This window comes from Monodelphis domestica, chromosome 1, assembly GCF_027887165.1.
Source record: "Monodelphis domestica isolate mMonDom1 chromosome 1, mMonDom1.pri, whole genome shotgun sequence".
NCBI lineage: Eukaryota > Metazoa > Chordata > Mammalia > Didelphimorphia > Didelphidae > Monodelphis > Monodelphis domestica.
This window is the reverse complement of record NC_077227.1, coordinates 121,458,078-121,474,085: the sequence shown is the minus strand read 5'-3', so window position 1 is coordinate 121,474,085 and position 16,008 is coordinate 121,458,078. Positions and strand designations below refer to the sequence as shown.

At 35.9% G+C, this 16,008-nt stretch overlaps 1 protein-coding gene and 1 long non-coding RNA gene across 3 annotated transcripts in view; one reads left to right on the top strand and one right to left on the bottom strand.

The window, feature by feature from the left end:
- LOC107650545 (uncharacterized) overlaps positions 1-16,008 on the top strand; it is a 78,547-nt gene that overhangs the window by 42,697 nt on the left and 19,842 nt on the right. Inside the window, exon 2 of the long non-coding RNA XR_001626008.2 lies at positions 12,774-12,874. This is a non-coding gene — a long non-coding RNA (uncharacterized LOC107650545). The remainder of the gene's footprint in view (positions 1-12,773; positions 12,875-16,008) is intronic.
- TMC3 (transmembrane channel like 3) overlaps positions 1-16,008 on the bottom strand; it is a 67,283-nt gene that overhangs the window by 35,080 nt on the left and 16,195 nt on the right. For both annotated transcript variants that reach the window (XM_001362911.5, XM_056805963.1), the window contains 7 exons: positions 14,594-14,675; positions 11,387-11,493; positions 10,763-10,861; positions 10,523-10,665; positions 7,388-7,535; positions 5,155-5,198; positions 1,228-1,375 (listed from right to left, as the gene is read on the bottom strand). In XM_001362911.5, the coding sequence (XP_001362948.4) occupies positions 1,228-1,375; positions 5,155-5,198; positions 7,388-7,535; positions 10,523-10,665; positions 10,763-10,861; positions 11,387-11,493; positions 14,594-14,675 (771 nt within the window). The remainder of the gene's footprint in view (positions 1-1,227; positions 1,376-5,154; positions 5,199-7,387; positions 7,536-10,522; positions 10,666-10,762; positions 10,862-11,386; positions 11,494-14,593; positions 14,676-16,008) is intronic.

Here is a 16,008-nt window from a genome sequence, read left to right as displayed (position 1 = left end):
TTAAAAAAACGTTAGTTGACTCCAGTAATCAACTTCATTGTTTGTTTCAGTGCTCTGCTTACTTTGTCCCTATTTCCCTCACTTTGGATAAAAGATAGGACCTGGTAAAAAATCATGGGAAAATAAAAAGGCTAAAGAGAATTTGATACTGAATTATGTTTGGTTTCTTTTTCAGACAATTCTAACTTGTGGTTGTCTACTTTCATTCTGAGAAGAGAAAAGGGAGAAACATATCCAGTAGATTTAAGTTTGAGTTGTGAGTTTCCTGACAGATAAGTTGTTACCAGAAGAAATTATGGAATTTACTTTTAATATCTTAAAATTGTGGATAGGGATTCACTTAATTAGCATGGTCTCAATGTAATTTTGTCAGAATAGACACAATAAATTGTCCATCAAAATTCTTCTTAACCTTAAGTTCATATCATAACTCATTTTAGAAAACCACTTAGTAGGTGGACTGTGAATATTATGCCATTCTTACATATTTTTTTTTACCAGCTTTATATTGTGTAGTTCTAAAATATTGGAGTTGGAAGTGACCTGAGCTTTTACTTCCCTCAGAATTAGATTATTAAATTGTCATTCCTAAAAAAAAAGCAAAAAAAAGCACTTCTGCTTTTCAGATCCCTGTAGGTAAACAGATGATCCCTGAAACCAAGGTGACATTTGTTCTAGAGATATGTGAAGTTGAGGAAGATCAACTTAAACTGGTATTTCCAAAGCCTTCTATGGTTGAGAAAAATAAAAGTTTGCTATTAAGACAGCTAGGTCATGCAGTGGATAGAGCACTGGACTTGGAATCTAGAAGATTCATCTTTATGAATTCAAATCCAGCCTCAGACATTTAGCTCTGTGACCTTGGGCAAGTGGTTTAACCCTGTCTGCCTCAGTTTCCTCATCTATAATATGAGTTAGAGAAGGAAATGGCAAACTACACTAGTATCTTTGCAAAGAAAACCCTGAAACAGGTTCACAGAGAGTTGAGCACAACTGAACAACAAACAGCAACACCAAGACTTAAAATGCAAAGTTTCTGGCTTTCCTCCCTCTAATTCTAAGCAACTCTTGGGTAGGATGGGACGAAGGGAAGTTATCAGGACTATTTCTGACCATCCTTAAGAAAATGTAGCATAGCTGCAATGAGTGAAATCAATACTTTCAAAAGAAAACTGGAATGAGCCTTCTCAAAACCATTCCTTATTCAATAGAGTTAATATGCAACACCTCATTTTTTTCCCAAAGCGTCAGTTCTTCTTTGGTTCGCTCCAGCTTCTGGGACCGGTCTACCACAAAGTAGATGAGATAAATGCTCCCAGCAAGTGAGAGGAGCACTAGGATGTTTGCAATGATGCGGAGACATATGGTTACTGCCCTGGAAAAAAAGAAAAAAAGAAGGAAAAGAGTCACAAAGACTCTCTTTGGAAGAGTAGTTATTATAGAGATAGTAAGCATTAGGTCATAAAATAAATTTACTGCAAATTAGATCTTCTGTTTGGAATAATAATTTACCATTTGAACTTATTTCTTAAGGAACATAAAATATAGATAAACAATATATACAGACAGGTCCATGAAAGCTACCAATGATCATCCCTCTTGTCCTCCTTTATATTCCTCACTATTATATGGTGATGGAGACTTTGGTATAAGATATATTGATGTCTACATTGGTTCCTCTTTACTCTCACAATGAATTACACTCCCTTTTGAGGTATTCTGCTTGGAGTACACACTATCACTGATAAGATACTCTTGATATCCAAAACTAATAATATTATCTTATATTTCTAGAGTGCTTCATATTTCAAAAGACTTTTCTATATATTTTTTCATGAGATTCACAACAGAACTCCATGTGTGATAGGTGATATATAGATATTTTTATCCCCAACACATGGCTAAAGAAACAGACTTAGGAGTATTACCAGACAAGGCATAATAGTAATAAGTAGCAAAGCTGTGAGGGAGCATGGTGAGATGGTAAGAGCTCTCAGCTTATTCAAGAGAGGCAGGGCCAAAATGGATGAGTGGTCAGAAGCAGTATGTAATGAGTTCTGTTCTGCAAAAGATCTAGAAAACACACCCAAACAAATCTTAATGGAGAAATCTAGAAAAAGTCATAATGAATCATTTGTCCATCTCATCTTGGAAAGGAAGACAGCAAAGAGGGTCTGAAAACCCCAGGGCTGGCCAGGACCATGCCATCTGTGGAACATTCTAGTACTCAGGGAGAGGTTATTCACCAGGTCCATACTGGACACCACCAGACATATTGGAGCACTACAATGAGGACGGAAATAAACTGGAAGCTTTGTCATACATGATCCAGTTAGAAGATAGACTATAAAGGGGATCAGAAAGGAAAATGACATTTCTCTAAATATGGAGAAAGGAGAAAGAAAGTTCAGAGCTATTTTGCTGGCTGCTATGGTCTGACTCTAGTAGCAGTTTATTATTGCTCAGACCCAAAGCTAGGTCTTGTACTTACAGAGCTCAGGGTAAGGGAGCAGCAATCAGATTTTTTCCCTTTATCAGCCCATTTTGAGAGTACTGAGAGCTTATGGTCTCCAGCCTACCCCTGAGATTATGGAATAACATCAGATTTCATACCACCAGAAAGCAGAAAGAGGACCAGCCCTAGATTTCTCTTCAGAAGTATGGTAGAGCCAAATCCTAAATTAAGTCTGAAGTCAGGAAGAAGGCTAGTAGAATAGCAATAAAAAAGACCTCATTATTATTAGTTATTATGGTGGCAAAGATACTCAAGACACAAATCCAGAAGAGAATGGCTCCAAAATATCTACAAGCATTGTCTCATATAAAGACACAACCTAGTCATGATCTATTAGAATTTATGGAAGAGATACAGCAAATTTAGAAAAGTATTTTTGTAAACTAAATGAGATCACCCAAAAGAAAAAAAAAATAGAAAAAAAGAGAGATGAAGGGAAAAAAGAAAATGAATGAATAGGTTGACATAAGAACTACAAAACCTTGCCCAAGCAACAAATTCCCTAAATATTTGAATGAACCAATTAGGTGCCAGGGACTCCATGAGACAAGAAGAAATAGAAAAATAAAATGAAAAGTCTAAAAAATAGAGGAAAATGTAAGGTATCTTATAATAGAAAAAATTTGACCTGAAGTCCAACTGATTGAGAACAAAGTTTTTAAAAATTAAGAATCACTGGCTTATCTGAATGCCATGACTAGGACATACGATTTCAAGAAATCTTGAAACTGCACATATCTCTTAGAATAGGAGGGCAAAGTTGAAATAAAAAAGAATCTACCAGTTAATCTGTGCAAAGTATCTGAATTCAACTCTTGCCTTTGCTGCTCTCCTGAGTAACCTTGAGAAAATCATTTGACTTCTCTGGCCTCAGAGTCCCCTTCTGTAAAATGAGGGCTTTGGCTTAGAAAGTTTCTTAGATCCCTTCTACTTTGAGTCTACAATATTTTAAACGAACAACTCACACTCAGATGTTCCAGCTCTAACTTTAGAGTTCTTTATACACTGACCCAGCTTTAAATAGCATGTACTTAAAGTAGTTTTCCTAGTAATGATCATGGATTTACATTAATCCAACCATACTTTTTGTTGTTTCTCTGTAGTAAGCAATGGATGTACTCATGAGAAAACTGGTCAAAGTTAAATGTATCTGGTACATGGAAAAAAGTGAAGGTTCCATGGTTCAGCTAGTATTTGAACCTTTATACAAAATACTTAATGAAAATCTTTTCCTTCCAGAAATGTGAAAAATTTAGCAAATGTTCCTAATCCTTGGAGAGAAGATTACAAATTATTTCTTAGATTGGAATCCATTCACTCACCTTTCTAAGTTACAAGAAGCTGATATTAATATTTCCTAAAATCAATGAATTCTAGAACTGGAAGAAAACTCAAAGATCATCTAACCCCAAACTCCTTTCTTACAAATGGGGAATGGAGAAGCAGAAAAGTAAAATGATTTGCCAAAATCATGTAGCTAGTGAGTGGAAGAACAAGAAATAGGATGCAGATTACATAATCCTTGCTCTGGTTTTTCTGCTTTTTGATGATGATCCTTCATTCTGAATAGAAAAGTCTTTTCTCACCCCTTAGCTTGCTAAGCATATATTGAGGAAAATCTAATTGATTACCTCTATCCATTCAGGGATGGGAGCAAACAAGCATTGGATTTGGGGTGTTGGTTTTTGATTTAGATTTAGAGACTCTGTGATCAGTTGAGATCTGAATGTCTTCATTTGTAAAATGGAAATGACAATGTTTTCAGTGGCTACCTCACAAAGTTGTTATAGGTCAAGCATTTTTAGAATTCTAAAGCACCAGATAAATTTGAGTTATTGTTGCTATTAACTTTTTTCAGGACAAACTTTCAGTAATCTGGGGAAAAAAAGTATAGTCATTGCGTTCTTTTAAAATAATACAATGAGAGGAACAAACATCTGTGTATCTTCCTGGCCTAAACTGTTGTCCTCTCCTAGGAGGTTAAATTAGTTCTACTATTTCATCACAACGTGTTGGCTTGACTTTAGATTTCCAAGAGCCTCAAAAGAGGGAAATAGGACACTGAAAGGAACAAGAGAAGGGAAGTTTGAGTTGTATTGATAATTCAGATGATGCAGGTAAGCATCTGATAGACACAAATCAAAATAAATAGCCTAGAAAAGCTTGTAAATGCTGGGATTGAGCTGAGATAGGGAGTGGCTAATTATGGACCTTATGATCTCCAAGAAGATTTGTTTCTACGAAAAGGAACTTTGATAAATCACACTTCAACATCAGCTCATTTGATGCCTACAGGTAACATACTATGCTGAGGGAAAGCTGCAGTATCTATTCTTGAAGCAGAATAACAAAGAACTGATTCCTTTAGACTTCAGATATTTATATTATAGGATTCTGGAACACATTTTTCTGGACTGTATGTGACATATGGAAAGATATAGAATCTATCTGAATTCCACATTAGGCAAATTATTAATCTACTTAATGCATATTATGGAAGGATAATAACAATGCAGAATGAAAAGAATATTTGTAAGGTTACCTTTATAAATAAAGAACTACTATGAACTAATGAGTTGAAAAAATTAATAGGAAACTCATCAGTTAGGTGAACACAAAGGTGCAGTTTTAATACATACAAATTTTTGCTTTTCTTCTTTTCTTGTTCCTCCAAGATAGCCTCCTTAAAAAAAAAACCCAAAAAAACATACATCATTAAAATGACATTATGCAATAAAAATAAATCTTATTATTGATAATAATAATTTATTCTAATTATAAAGCTATATATCTAAATATGTTATTGATTTTTAGGTTATTCTCATATTAAAATGAAGGTCTCACAGTTAAAAGCCTATTATTTCCCTCTGTTAAAAGGAAGGCTATCCTTTGAGAATATTGAAATATATAGGTTGTGTGACCCTACATGAAGAGCACTAGACTCCTTTGCTATTTGATTTTTTTACCCACCAAATTTTATAGTTTTTAAGCTTCCTTCTTCTTTAATGAGTTGTTAGCTATCACTTCAACTGTCAGTGTTCCTGTTTTGAACTATACTCTAGCCTTTCTAACTCTCTGATTATCTTCTAATGTGGGCTGGTAATTAGATCACAGATATTCAAAGTTGGAAGGCATCTCAAGGGAACAAATAGTCCCACCTGATATTTGTGTGCCCTACAACACACCTAACAAATATTCATTTACCCTTTGTTTTCAGACTTCAATGGAAAGGAATGCTGCATCAGGATTTCCAGATATATGCAATTCTAATTTTGGATAGCTCTAATTGTTAGGGATTTTCCCCTACAGTAAGCTTGATTTTCCCCAATTGTACCTTCTAATCTAACCATTTATCCCATTTTCCCTAAATAATACAAGATTATATCTTCTTCCTCTCTTCTTTACATAGTTCTTAAGTTTTTGAAGACAAAAACTTTCCCCCTTCTCTTCTCTGAGTTAAATATCCCCAGTTCCTATAAGCGAAACTGCTTAGATAAGTATTCTTGATAGAACTGTGTATAAAATAGAAGTAAAAAGGCTCTTTGTAGGATCCTGAGGGGTTATTCTATTAAAAAGTGCCTAAATTTTAGAGTTTAAATGCTGTGAATCTTTAACTAGACAGAGGTCCTTTTTGCTTATTTCCAGTTTTTTAGCTATAGTTTGGATAGTTAAAGTTGTCTGGTAAATGGTCTCTGGATTAGGGAGGTCCTATTGTGTGCTTCCTGTTTTTCCTGACTATATTTTCCATTATATTCCTGGAGTACATTTCTTCTTTATCTTTTCTTTTCAGACTCTATCTTCCTTCTAGCCTCAGCTTTTGTGAACCTTGTGAAATCCTCTTGAAACCTTCTCAGAGCCTTCTTCCCTTTTAAAATTATCTTTGTTGTTTTTTTTTAATTCTGCATATATGCTCTATTCCACTAGTAAAATATAAGTTTCTTGAGGGTAGATACCATGTCACTTTTGACTTTATATTCTCAGAAGTCTAGCAAATAGGAGGCACTTGAACACTTGTTGAATAGAATTTAATTTTAAAAGAGTCTTAGAACAGTTGCCAAGATTAGTTGGTAAGAATCTGTAAACTGAGATATTCAAATATTTCTAATAATAGTCCAGTTATAATTCTGCAATATGACTAGTAGGGAAGGGAAGTTTCAACTTGATATGGTGGAATGACTATTGACTGATGGTGTGAGAAGATCAAATCCTCTGATGCATACTTCATATATGATTTTGGAGAAATCAATGAACTTCCCTGTATCTCAATTTTCTCATCAGTAAAATGAATAGATTAGACAAGATCACCTCTAAGATACCTTATAGTTCTAAATTTGTTCTACGATTCTTGAGCACACCTTCAGGTTAGGGGATGATAAGCCTACCAACAAAACTTTCTCTCCCCCCTTTCCCCCCCTGTTAATTTTTTAAATTAAGATAACTAAGACATTAAATTAACAATTAAGATGCTAATATTTTAAAAGGTTGGACTGGTACTTTTCCAGTGTATAAGGAGGGAGGTGTGATAGGGTGTATTTTTGAAGGATGCTTAAATGCTACAGATAAATTTACTGGGTAACTTCCCCAAAGCAAATACCTTCCTAAGGGAGCTCTCTATCCCCTAGCCCTGGTTGGCAAACCTATGTCACATGTGCTAGAGGGGGGCTACTCCTCTCCCCATCCCCATACAAGCCTGATGACATTTCTTACATAACCTGCCCCTCTGCCCAGTCGCCTAATAGGAACACTTCTTCCTTCCCCTTTCTTGTATAAGGCAGGGGGCTCACATGCATGTTGCTGTTTGGGCACTTGGTCTCTAGAAGGTTTGCCATCACTGACCTAGTCCAATGTTGGTTCAGCAGTTGCAATACTCACCCTAATGCTATTCACGATGGCAGCAGCCTTACTCTCTGCAGCCTCTGGGTTTCCTATGAGATAATCCCAAGCACAAAATACCCGCCAACAAAATGTATAGTTTTCATTGGATGCACTTGCAAGGCTCATTCTGGAATTCTTTGCCATTCTGTAAAATATCATCGGAAAGAATGTTGCAAACACTACACCCCAATTGACTATCCAGAATCAAACTCAAGTCTGACCCATTTTTAAATATAGAGCTTTATAGTGGCAGAGAGTATTGAATACAATCTTCTTCTTCTTTTTTTTTTTTTGTTGCCAGATAATCTGATAGATAATTGGTAGAGAACCAATTTTAGTGCTAGTGTGACTTGGGTTCAAGTACCCAGGTCAAATACTGGCTATGACACCTTGGGTAAATTCCTAAACTTTTCTGTGCTCTAGACATCTCTGAGATTGTAAATTGCAGACAAATTTTCAGTCTGCATTGGTAGAGAGAATTTCCTCATCTGGGGGATCCTTGTGACAGTGAAATCATAGGACCTGCACCTATCTCAGTTTCTTTTTTGATGCATAGCATCTGACACAAAGTAGGAGCTTAATAAATGTTTATTGACTATTTGATTGAGGATTTTTTTTTACATGTAGATACACTTGTTAATAATTGTTTTCTGACATTTTGAGGTGTTCTCTCCCTCCCTTTGCATCTCCTTCCCTGAGACAGCAGGCAATATTATACAGGCTATATATCATGTAATACTTATTTCCATGTTCAGTTTTATTTTTAATAAAATAATACTGCTTTTAGAGAATAATTGTTTTAAAAATTTCAGAGCACTTTTATAACTATAATTTTACTGGAACCTTCTAATATCTCTAATGTAGACAGATTAAATGTTATTTCCTCATTGAAAATTTTAAAAAAAGTCATGAAACTGAATGGTTAATATTTTTTCACAAGGTTGAACATTTAATAAAAGTAGTTAACCTGGACCTAGGATTCAAATTTCATTCCACTACATATAATCTGCTTTCTAATTTACTTTTTATTATTTTTAATTCTGGATTAATTATAAGAATTAAATAAATTAGTTTTAAGTAGCATATAAAACAGACATTTCCATTTAGATAGTAGAACAGAAAAGGAGGATTTTAATAAACTGTCAAGCTCTCATATATAGACAGTATTTCTTTTAAAATGCACAAAAAATTTCAACAAGTAAGTATCAAAATTGCCCTGCTTGTTTTAATCTTTTCTGGCCTTCCTTCTATTAAAAAAGGAAAGAAAGAAAAGGAAGGAAGAAAGAAGAAAGGAAAAAAGAAGGGAAGAAAGAAAGGAGAAAGAAAGAAGGGGAGAAAGAAAGAAGGAAAGAAAAGGACAGAAAGAAAGGAAGAGAGAAAGAGAAAAAAAGAAAGGAAAGAAAAAGGAAGTAAAAGGAAGAGAAAGAAAAAAGCATGAATTTATTTTTCTTTTCTTTTTCTTTTCTCTCCTTTTTTTCTGGCTAACCTATCCAGATCTCCTTTTCCTTCCCATTTCTCCCAATGAAAATATTTTAAAAAGACAAAAGAAATCTCTTGTAACAACTTTGCATAACCCAGCAAACAAATTTGCACTTTGGCTACATCTGAAAATAATAGCCAGCTTTTTACTGACCTGCAGCAAAAGTAAGAAAGTCAGTTCCAAAGATATTACATTCGCTTTGAATAAAATCACCATTAGAAATTAGAAAAGGGGCAATAGGCAATAGGTTGGGCACCGGCTCCTTCTTTCTCTTTCTGAGCACTTTCTAAATCAGTATCTCTATATTTGTTAGGCTCCTACATATAGTCATAGAATCTAAGAGGTAGGAGACTGACTTTTGAGATAAACTAGCCTAACTGCCTCATTTTATAGATAAGGGAAGTGAGGCCCAGAGAGGAAAAAAATAATTTATCCCAGGTTGCACAGTCAGTCAGTTGAAACTGGAAGCCAATTCTCTTATCAGTCTAATACCTTTTCATTATACTACATTGCTTTTAATAGTATATTTGATTCTTAGGATATAGTAGAGAACAGATGCAGTCTTTGGTTTAAAGGATCACATCAGGGTAGAAAAGATAGACTAATGATGTTAAAAGAGGCCATTATACTCATATTTAGAATGAGATTTTAAAAAAGTAGAAAGCAGAGTGTTGACCTTAAAGCTATCAGGTAATTAATCAATTTTTTTGCTGAATCAAATTTAATTGTCTACTTTCTTGGAGGCAGAAGAGGGATAGATTATCTGGGCTAAACTGTGTGTGGCTATATACCAGAGGTTCAGATGGTCTGGGAGAGTAAGCTCTCTGAATACTTTCTGATTTTTTTTTTTTGCTATCTATCTCCAGATTCCAACACAATGCCTGGTACATAGGATGTACTAATATCTGCTTGTTAAATTAAATTATTAAAGTCCTTAACAAAATATTTTCTCTCCCTCTCTCCTTTCTTTCATCTCTCCCCCTTTCCCTTTTTCTTTGTTTTATACCTACTCAATCTCTCCTTCCTTTCCCTCTCCTTTTTTCTCTTCCTTATTCCTCCCTTTCTTCCTTTTCCCCTTTTTATTTCCTCCTTCCTTCCTTCCTTCCTTCCTTCCTTCCTTCCTTCCTTCCTTCCTTCCTTCCTTCCTTCCTTCCTTCTTCCTTCCTTCTTCTTTCCTTGCTTGCTTGCTTGCTTCCTTCTTTCCTTCCTTCCCAACATCCTTAGAATATATATCATAGGAATACAGTGAATCTATTCTATTCTATTTCTATCAACTTTTTAAAAATTCTACTTCACTAGCCAGATTGTACTTACTATCCACTTCCCTTAGAGCAATGTCCTTAACCTTTTTCATGTCATGGATATTTTTGACAGTTGGAGTAACCTTCTCAGAAAAAAAATGGTTTATTGTCTGCATTCATAATCAAAGGAAATACCAAATTTTATTTAGAGGTTAGTAAAAATAAAGGTGCAATATTTTTCCTGTTCAAGTTCATGGACTTCTAAAAATTTATCTAAAGCTCCCTTGTGAATTCATAGACCTCAAATTAAGAACCTATGCCTGAGAAGCACACAATGGGACTACAATAGGATGGACTAAATGGCCAAAGTGAGTAGGACAGAAAAGTATGTGAGCACATTTACAACCTTACTTCTTTAACAGAATGATAAAACTGTAAACAAACACCGCCATGCCAACCAGGAAATAAGCCAATGGTAGCCGGTAGCCTGCCTTGCCAATCTTCCTCTCTTTGCCGTAGTAGCCATAAAATAAAACTGAGTACTGGAGATAGCCCTGCAAAGAGAATACCATTGACATAATCACTGACTTCTGGTTTTCCCAACCCCTGTTCTATTTCCAAAGAAATCACAGTGAGTATTGTAAACTTTACCCCCAGGGACCAAACAGTGTCCAAGTCTTGTGCTGAGGCAACTTGGTCCTTGGGAATAGTCTTGCTGATGGTGCTTCCAAAGGGCTGCCCTGCAATCAGCTGAAGAGAAAAAAAAGATCAATGCCATCAATTGAGTATTTATTCTAAGTGGAGTTTGCGGAGAAGGAATAAGGAAAAACAGGTTGAATGGCTTAAAAGAAGGACTTTGCACTGACACATGGGACCATCACTATTGGAGCATGCATTATAATCTCCATTGTACACTTGCTTTTCATTATATATCTGATAAAGAGAAATGATTATTGTATCCAACCACTCATTGCTAGGTAAGGGCTTAGATAGCCTTTGAAGAGTGGTTACAAGTAGAATGAGGTCATCTTAGGAGGATATATAAATGATGCCATAATGTGTTTGACTGTGGTATTATTATCAAAGGACATAGGCTAGAGAGAAACATCATCACAAAATGAATAGAAATGACATTCAGCAATGAATTGAATTTATAATTGTGTTTCTATTTCAACCTTTAAATTATTCTTCCCAGTCTTCCATGACAAAAAATGTAATGTCCTCTCCTCTTTCTCTAAATAGCATAAACTTTTTTTTTTCCCTGATAATCCTTACCTCTGGAATAACAATAAAAGCACCAGTCATTATGGTAAGCACTATGTTAATTCCAAACAGCCATCTCAAAAAGATAAAATAGGAGGCAACACCAGATCCAAAATGACCTGAGGAGACATAAAGTTACATGAGTTGCTCATTTTTAAAAAAAGCCTTACTTTCTGTCTTAGAATCAATACTAAATATCTGTCCCAAGGCAGAGGAATGGTGAGGATTAGGTAATTGGAGTTAAGTGACTTGCTCAGGGTCACACAGCTAGGAAATGTATGAGGCTCAATTTGAAACCAGAACCTTCCATCTCCAGGCCTGACTCTGAAATCCATTGAAACTCGTTCCTGCCCCTGAGTTGATAATTTTTGACCCCCACCACAAGGCTCTAGTTTTTTCTTTACTTTAAGACATATAACAATTGCTTTACTCTCATACAGTAATGCTGATCCTTTTAAGATTACAATGCACAAGGATGGGCATTTCTTGATTCTGGGGATCTTGTTATTGCTGCATTCAGTATTATAGTAAAAGAGTAGTTCAGAAGTTTAGGATTTCCATCAATCCCTTTCAGCTTGGTTTTACTGACAGAATATGACAGCATAAGATCCACTAAAGTAATGTTATTATACAAGCTATCCTAAAAGTCTTAGTGCACTTCTGTTAAAATCTTGGAAAGAGCATACTTAAATCTGTACTAAGATTTCAGGGATACCTTATACAAAACTGTAGTGGTTAGAAAATCTCTCTTTTCTTCTGTAGCTCATACACAGAGGGGAGCAGAGCTGTGGAAGAAAATCCTGGTTTATGATAGTTTAAAGACTAGGCTATCATTCTGTTTGTAGTGTCATAGAGAATCCTTGAGGCTAATACAGCATGTGTGGAGGTTGTATTTTTTTTTATCCTGTACAGAAGCACAATCTTCCCTAAGCAAACTGCAGTTTATTATATTAGGGTGCTTCCAAGTCTAAATTCTATGATCTGACAATCACCTGGTTGGCTTGGTTTCCTGTCCCTATAATCTGTGAAGATTAAATTTAACATTCCACTGATTATAACAATGAAAATACTTAACTCTCTCCTTATTGTGAAGATTAAATTGTAACTCTTGTCTATTTTTAGATTTAATCCCCATAAGTGTAAACATGGTACTTAAAAGTTAAGTATGAAAACCTGCCTATTTAGATCTAATTAACAAAAGTGCAAATATATCCCACTTAATCATGAAGTTGGAGGTCTGTGACCCACGTGTGCAATAGTGGGTAATGAATCAGAATTGACTAACTGCCTTCTGGGCAGTCCTGGTAGACATAGAATTAGGGGAAGACACAGGAAGTGAAAATATCTTTAAAAGGAGCTGTTACTTCCTGTGAGAATTTCAATTCTTTATGCTTTCTAGTTGAGGCTGGTGAAGAGGGCAAAAGGATCTCCTGACTGAAGCTGAGACCCTGTTTTCCTGGTGAGGCTGATAAAGAATCTCCTGACTGGACTGATAACGTGGTGAGTGGAAGACTGACTCTTAACTGCTGGTTTTTCTCTGAAGAGACTGGCCTCAGGAGAGATCTACTCTTGAGAGAGGCTTCCCTGAGTCCTTGGCTTTGCTGAGGCTGACTGAAACTAATTCTCCCTGCCCAAAGGGTTTGGGAGTAAATTACTGAGTGCTTAGGCTCTTTCTATATTTTGTAAAGAAATTGTAAATAAAATCTCTTTGGAATTAATTAAATTCCTGGAGACCACATTCTTAAAGAATTAAGCCCAACCCTTTAAAAATTAATCCCTTTCCCCCCTTACAAATCTGAAATCCATACAAATGAGGACAGTTTACTCCTTTACCTGAAAAAAGAAAACCAAAACACATGCCCTATATGTTGAGACCAATTTGGTACCTAAATGAGAAACTTTAGCATTCCTGGTTCCATAGGTGAGGTGACTCAGGATGTAGATGGTTTTATTCCTATCACCTCTTTGACCCTGTGGGCGATGCCATATCATCAATCCTCCTGTCTATCATAACTTGTATCCCACTCAGTTCTAATAACCTGGTCCCTGCCATAGTCTTCTATGCTTGAATCTCTGTTCTAGACCAACATCATTCCCTCATTAGTTCTCTTTAGGACTGAAGCTTTGACCCCAGTCCCTAAAATCATAACTAGAAATTCTGATATACAGAACAAGTTTCTTAAAAGGTATGTAGGAAATGCAGCATGGAACTTGGTTCATAAGTCAGCTTTGAAAAAGAAAGTGACTATAACAATGGGGTAAGGGTAAGACACAATCTACCATATGGGGAGAGATGTTGGGATCCCATAGCCTGAGAGGCTGCTGAGGTCAAGGTAGGAGAGAAGTTCAGGACCAAGGAGAAGGTCAACTGGCATGTAGCCTCTGGAAGAGGAAATGGGCCATCTGTTAGCTTCCTATTTTGAGTAATTATTTTTGTAAGCTAGGTACGTCTCTCACAGTCATTTCCAAGTGGGCAGAAGGACTATAAAGTCTGACAGTACCATGCCAACTTCAAGGCAAAAGTCCAGTGGCCTGTTCTAGTTAGAACTATTCCAGCTCCTTTTGCTCTGTCCTTGCTGCTACTGCTGTTAGGACTATCTGATAACACCTTTCTACATATCTCCAAATCTACATACTTTCTGGGGCCAGATTAACCTGCTGCTGAGCTCTATCTCTAAATTGAGGGACTCCATTGGTACACATCAGTGGGAGTCCTTCATGTTAATCAGCTTTTACCTATCAACCACTTCTGTATTTCCACTACAATTCACTTATTTGTCTACACCTCCTTCTAACCATTGTTGCAGGAAACTTCCTGATCACCTGATAGATCATTCTGCCAGATTAATTTTATCTATTGACCCTTGATTGAGCCAGCAAGGGTCCAATTTTGTTTTTCTGTATCTATTTGGCAGTCCTAATACCTTATACCCCCTCATCAGGTGGGAGTGTCATGGGGGTAGCTGGTAGGGAAGATAGAACTGAGCAGAACAGGGGAGAGAATTGTATCAACCAATTAACAGAGTGAATTCATTGTGTATTTTGTCTATTATTTGTGTCTTTTTTTTAGTTTGAGGGATGGGAGAGAGAAAAAATACCCTAATTAATTTCTTTTAAAAACTTAAAAGAAAAGAATGAAATAATTTTTCTATGTATTCAAAGGCCTTCTAGAAAAAATAATGGAGATTCTCTCTCTCACCTCAGTTTACAAATACTTACTTTCTATTTTCTTTATTCTCATTTCCCATGGAATGAAGATGACCACAAAGTTATAAGCTAGCCTGACAAATTTTCTCCAGAGCTGAAGAAAAATGGACAAAAAGAAGAGAATGTCATTTTTCAGAAATAAAGCAGCAATCAGAAAATCTGAGGGTCATGGTTGATATCCAAGTGCATGGTCAGAGCATTATAAGAGATAAGAGGGAGCTTAGGAGTATGTTCTCTGAAGTATATTTGGATTGGGGAGGGCAGAGGAGAGTATAAGGATTTCTTGACATTAGATATCTTTCTCTGAATTTTCAATATGAACCTGATAATCCTAGAAGAGTTTGTGCATTCCCTCAGGTTGGAGCAGGTATTCTCTGTCTTTTCAGAGGAACTTATGGGTCTATCACAAACTACCTCAATATATCTGAGTTTCCTAATTAATTCAGAGGATATATGTAGATATATAGCTCATTCATTTTGGAAAGAGCATATGTTTATATATACCAGATATGTATCAGAAAGAAAAAAGAATTTTTGTTGCTTTTCAGTCATTTTCAGTTGTGTCTGACTCTTTGTGACAATCATGGGATTTTCTTGGAAAAGATAGTAGAGGAGCTTGGCATTTTCTTCTGTAGCTCATTTTTACAGATGAGAATACTGAGAAAAACAGGGTTAAGTAACTGTCAAGGATCACACAGCTAGTGTCTGAGGCAAGATTTGAACTCAAGAAGAAGGATCTTCCTAAGTCTGAGCCCAACATTGCACCATTATATCCACTGCCCCTTAAAATTTTTAGCATTTGCCAGTTGTTAGGGGAACTAGCTTTCCTATAGGTCCATGAAGCAATTCTTTATTTGATATGTGGATTTAAGTTTCCAGAAGTAGCTAGAAGAGTCCTTAGAAGTCGAGATTTCAAAATTGTAACTCTCAGGCTACAAATAGTCCAAATAACTCTCAAGGGCAGAGGAATCAGATTAAAAGGTTTTTTGGAAATGTTTAATAAAATAAATAAAAGTACATTTATTTGTGATTTTCTAAGCCAATATGAAGCTATAGGTTTCTTTCCTATTTGAATTTGATACCACTGCTCTTGTCCAATCCTTTCCATTTTATAATTGAAGAAATTCATGACCAATGAATTTAATTAATCAATTCAATCACTTTCTTCCTTCTTCCCTCCTTCCCTCCCCTGTTTTCCTTTCTTTTACCCCTTGAAATCCCACCCACAGTATAATCCCTCCTTCTCCCCACCCCCCCCCCCCAACACCACAACTCACACTTACCGGTTGAGTCCTGTCTTCCTCCCTTCCTATCTCTACATCTAATACTGTTTACCTAACCACAAAGCAATTTAGTATAAGAGTAGTTAAAGTCATTAAAGATGATTTAGGCTTGGGGAGTCAGTCAGAGAAGAGAGGAACAACTAG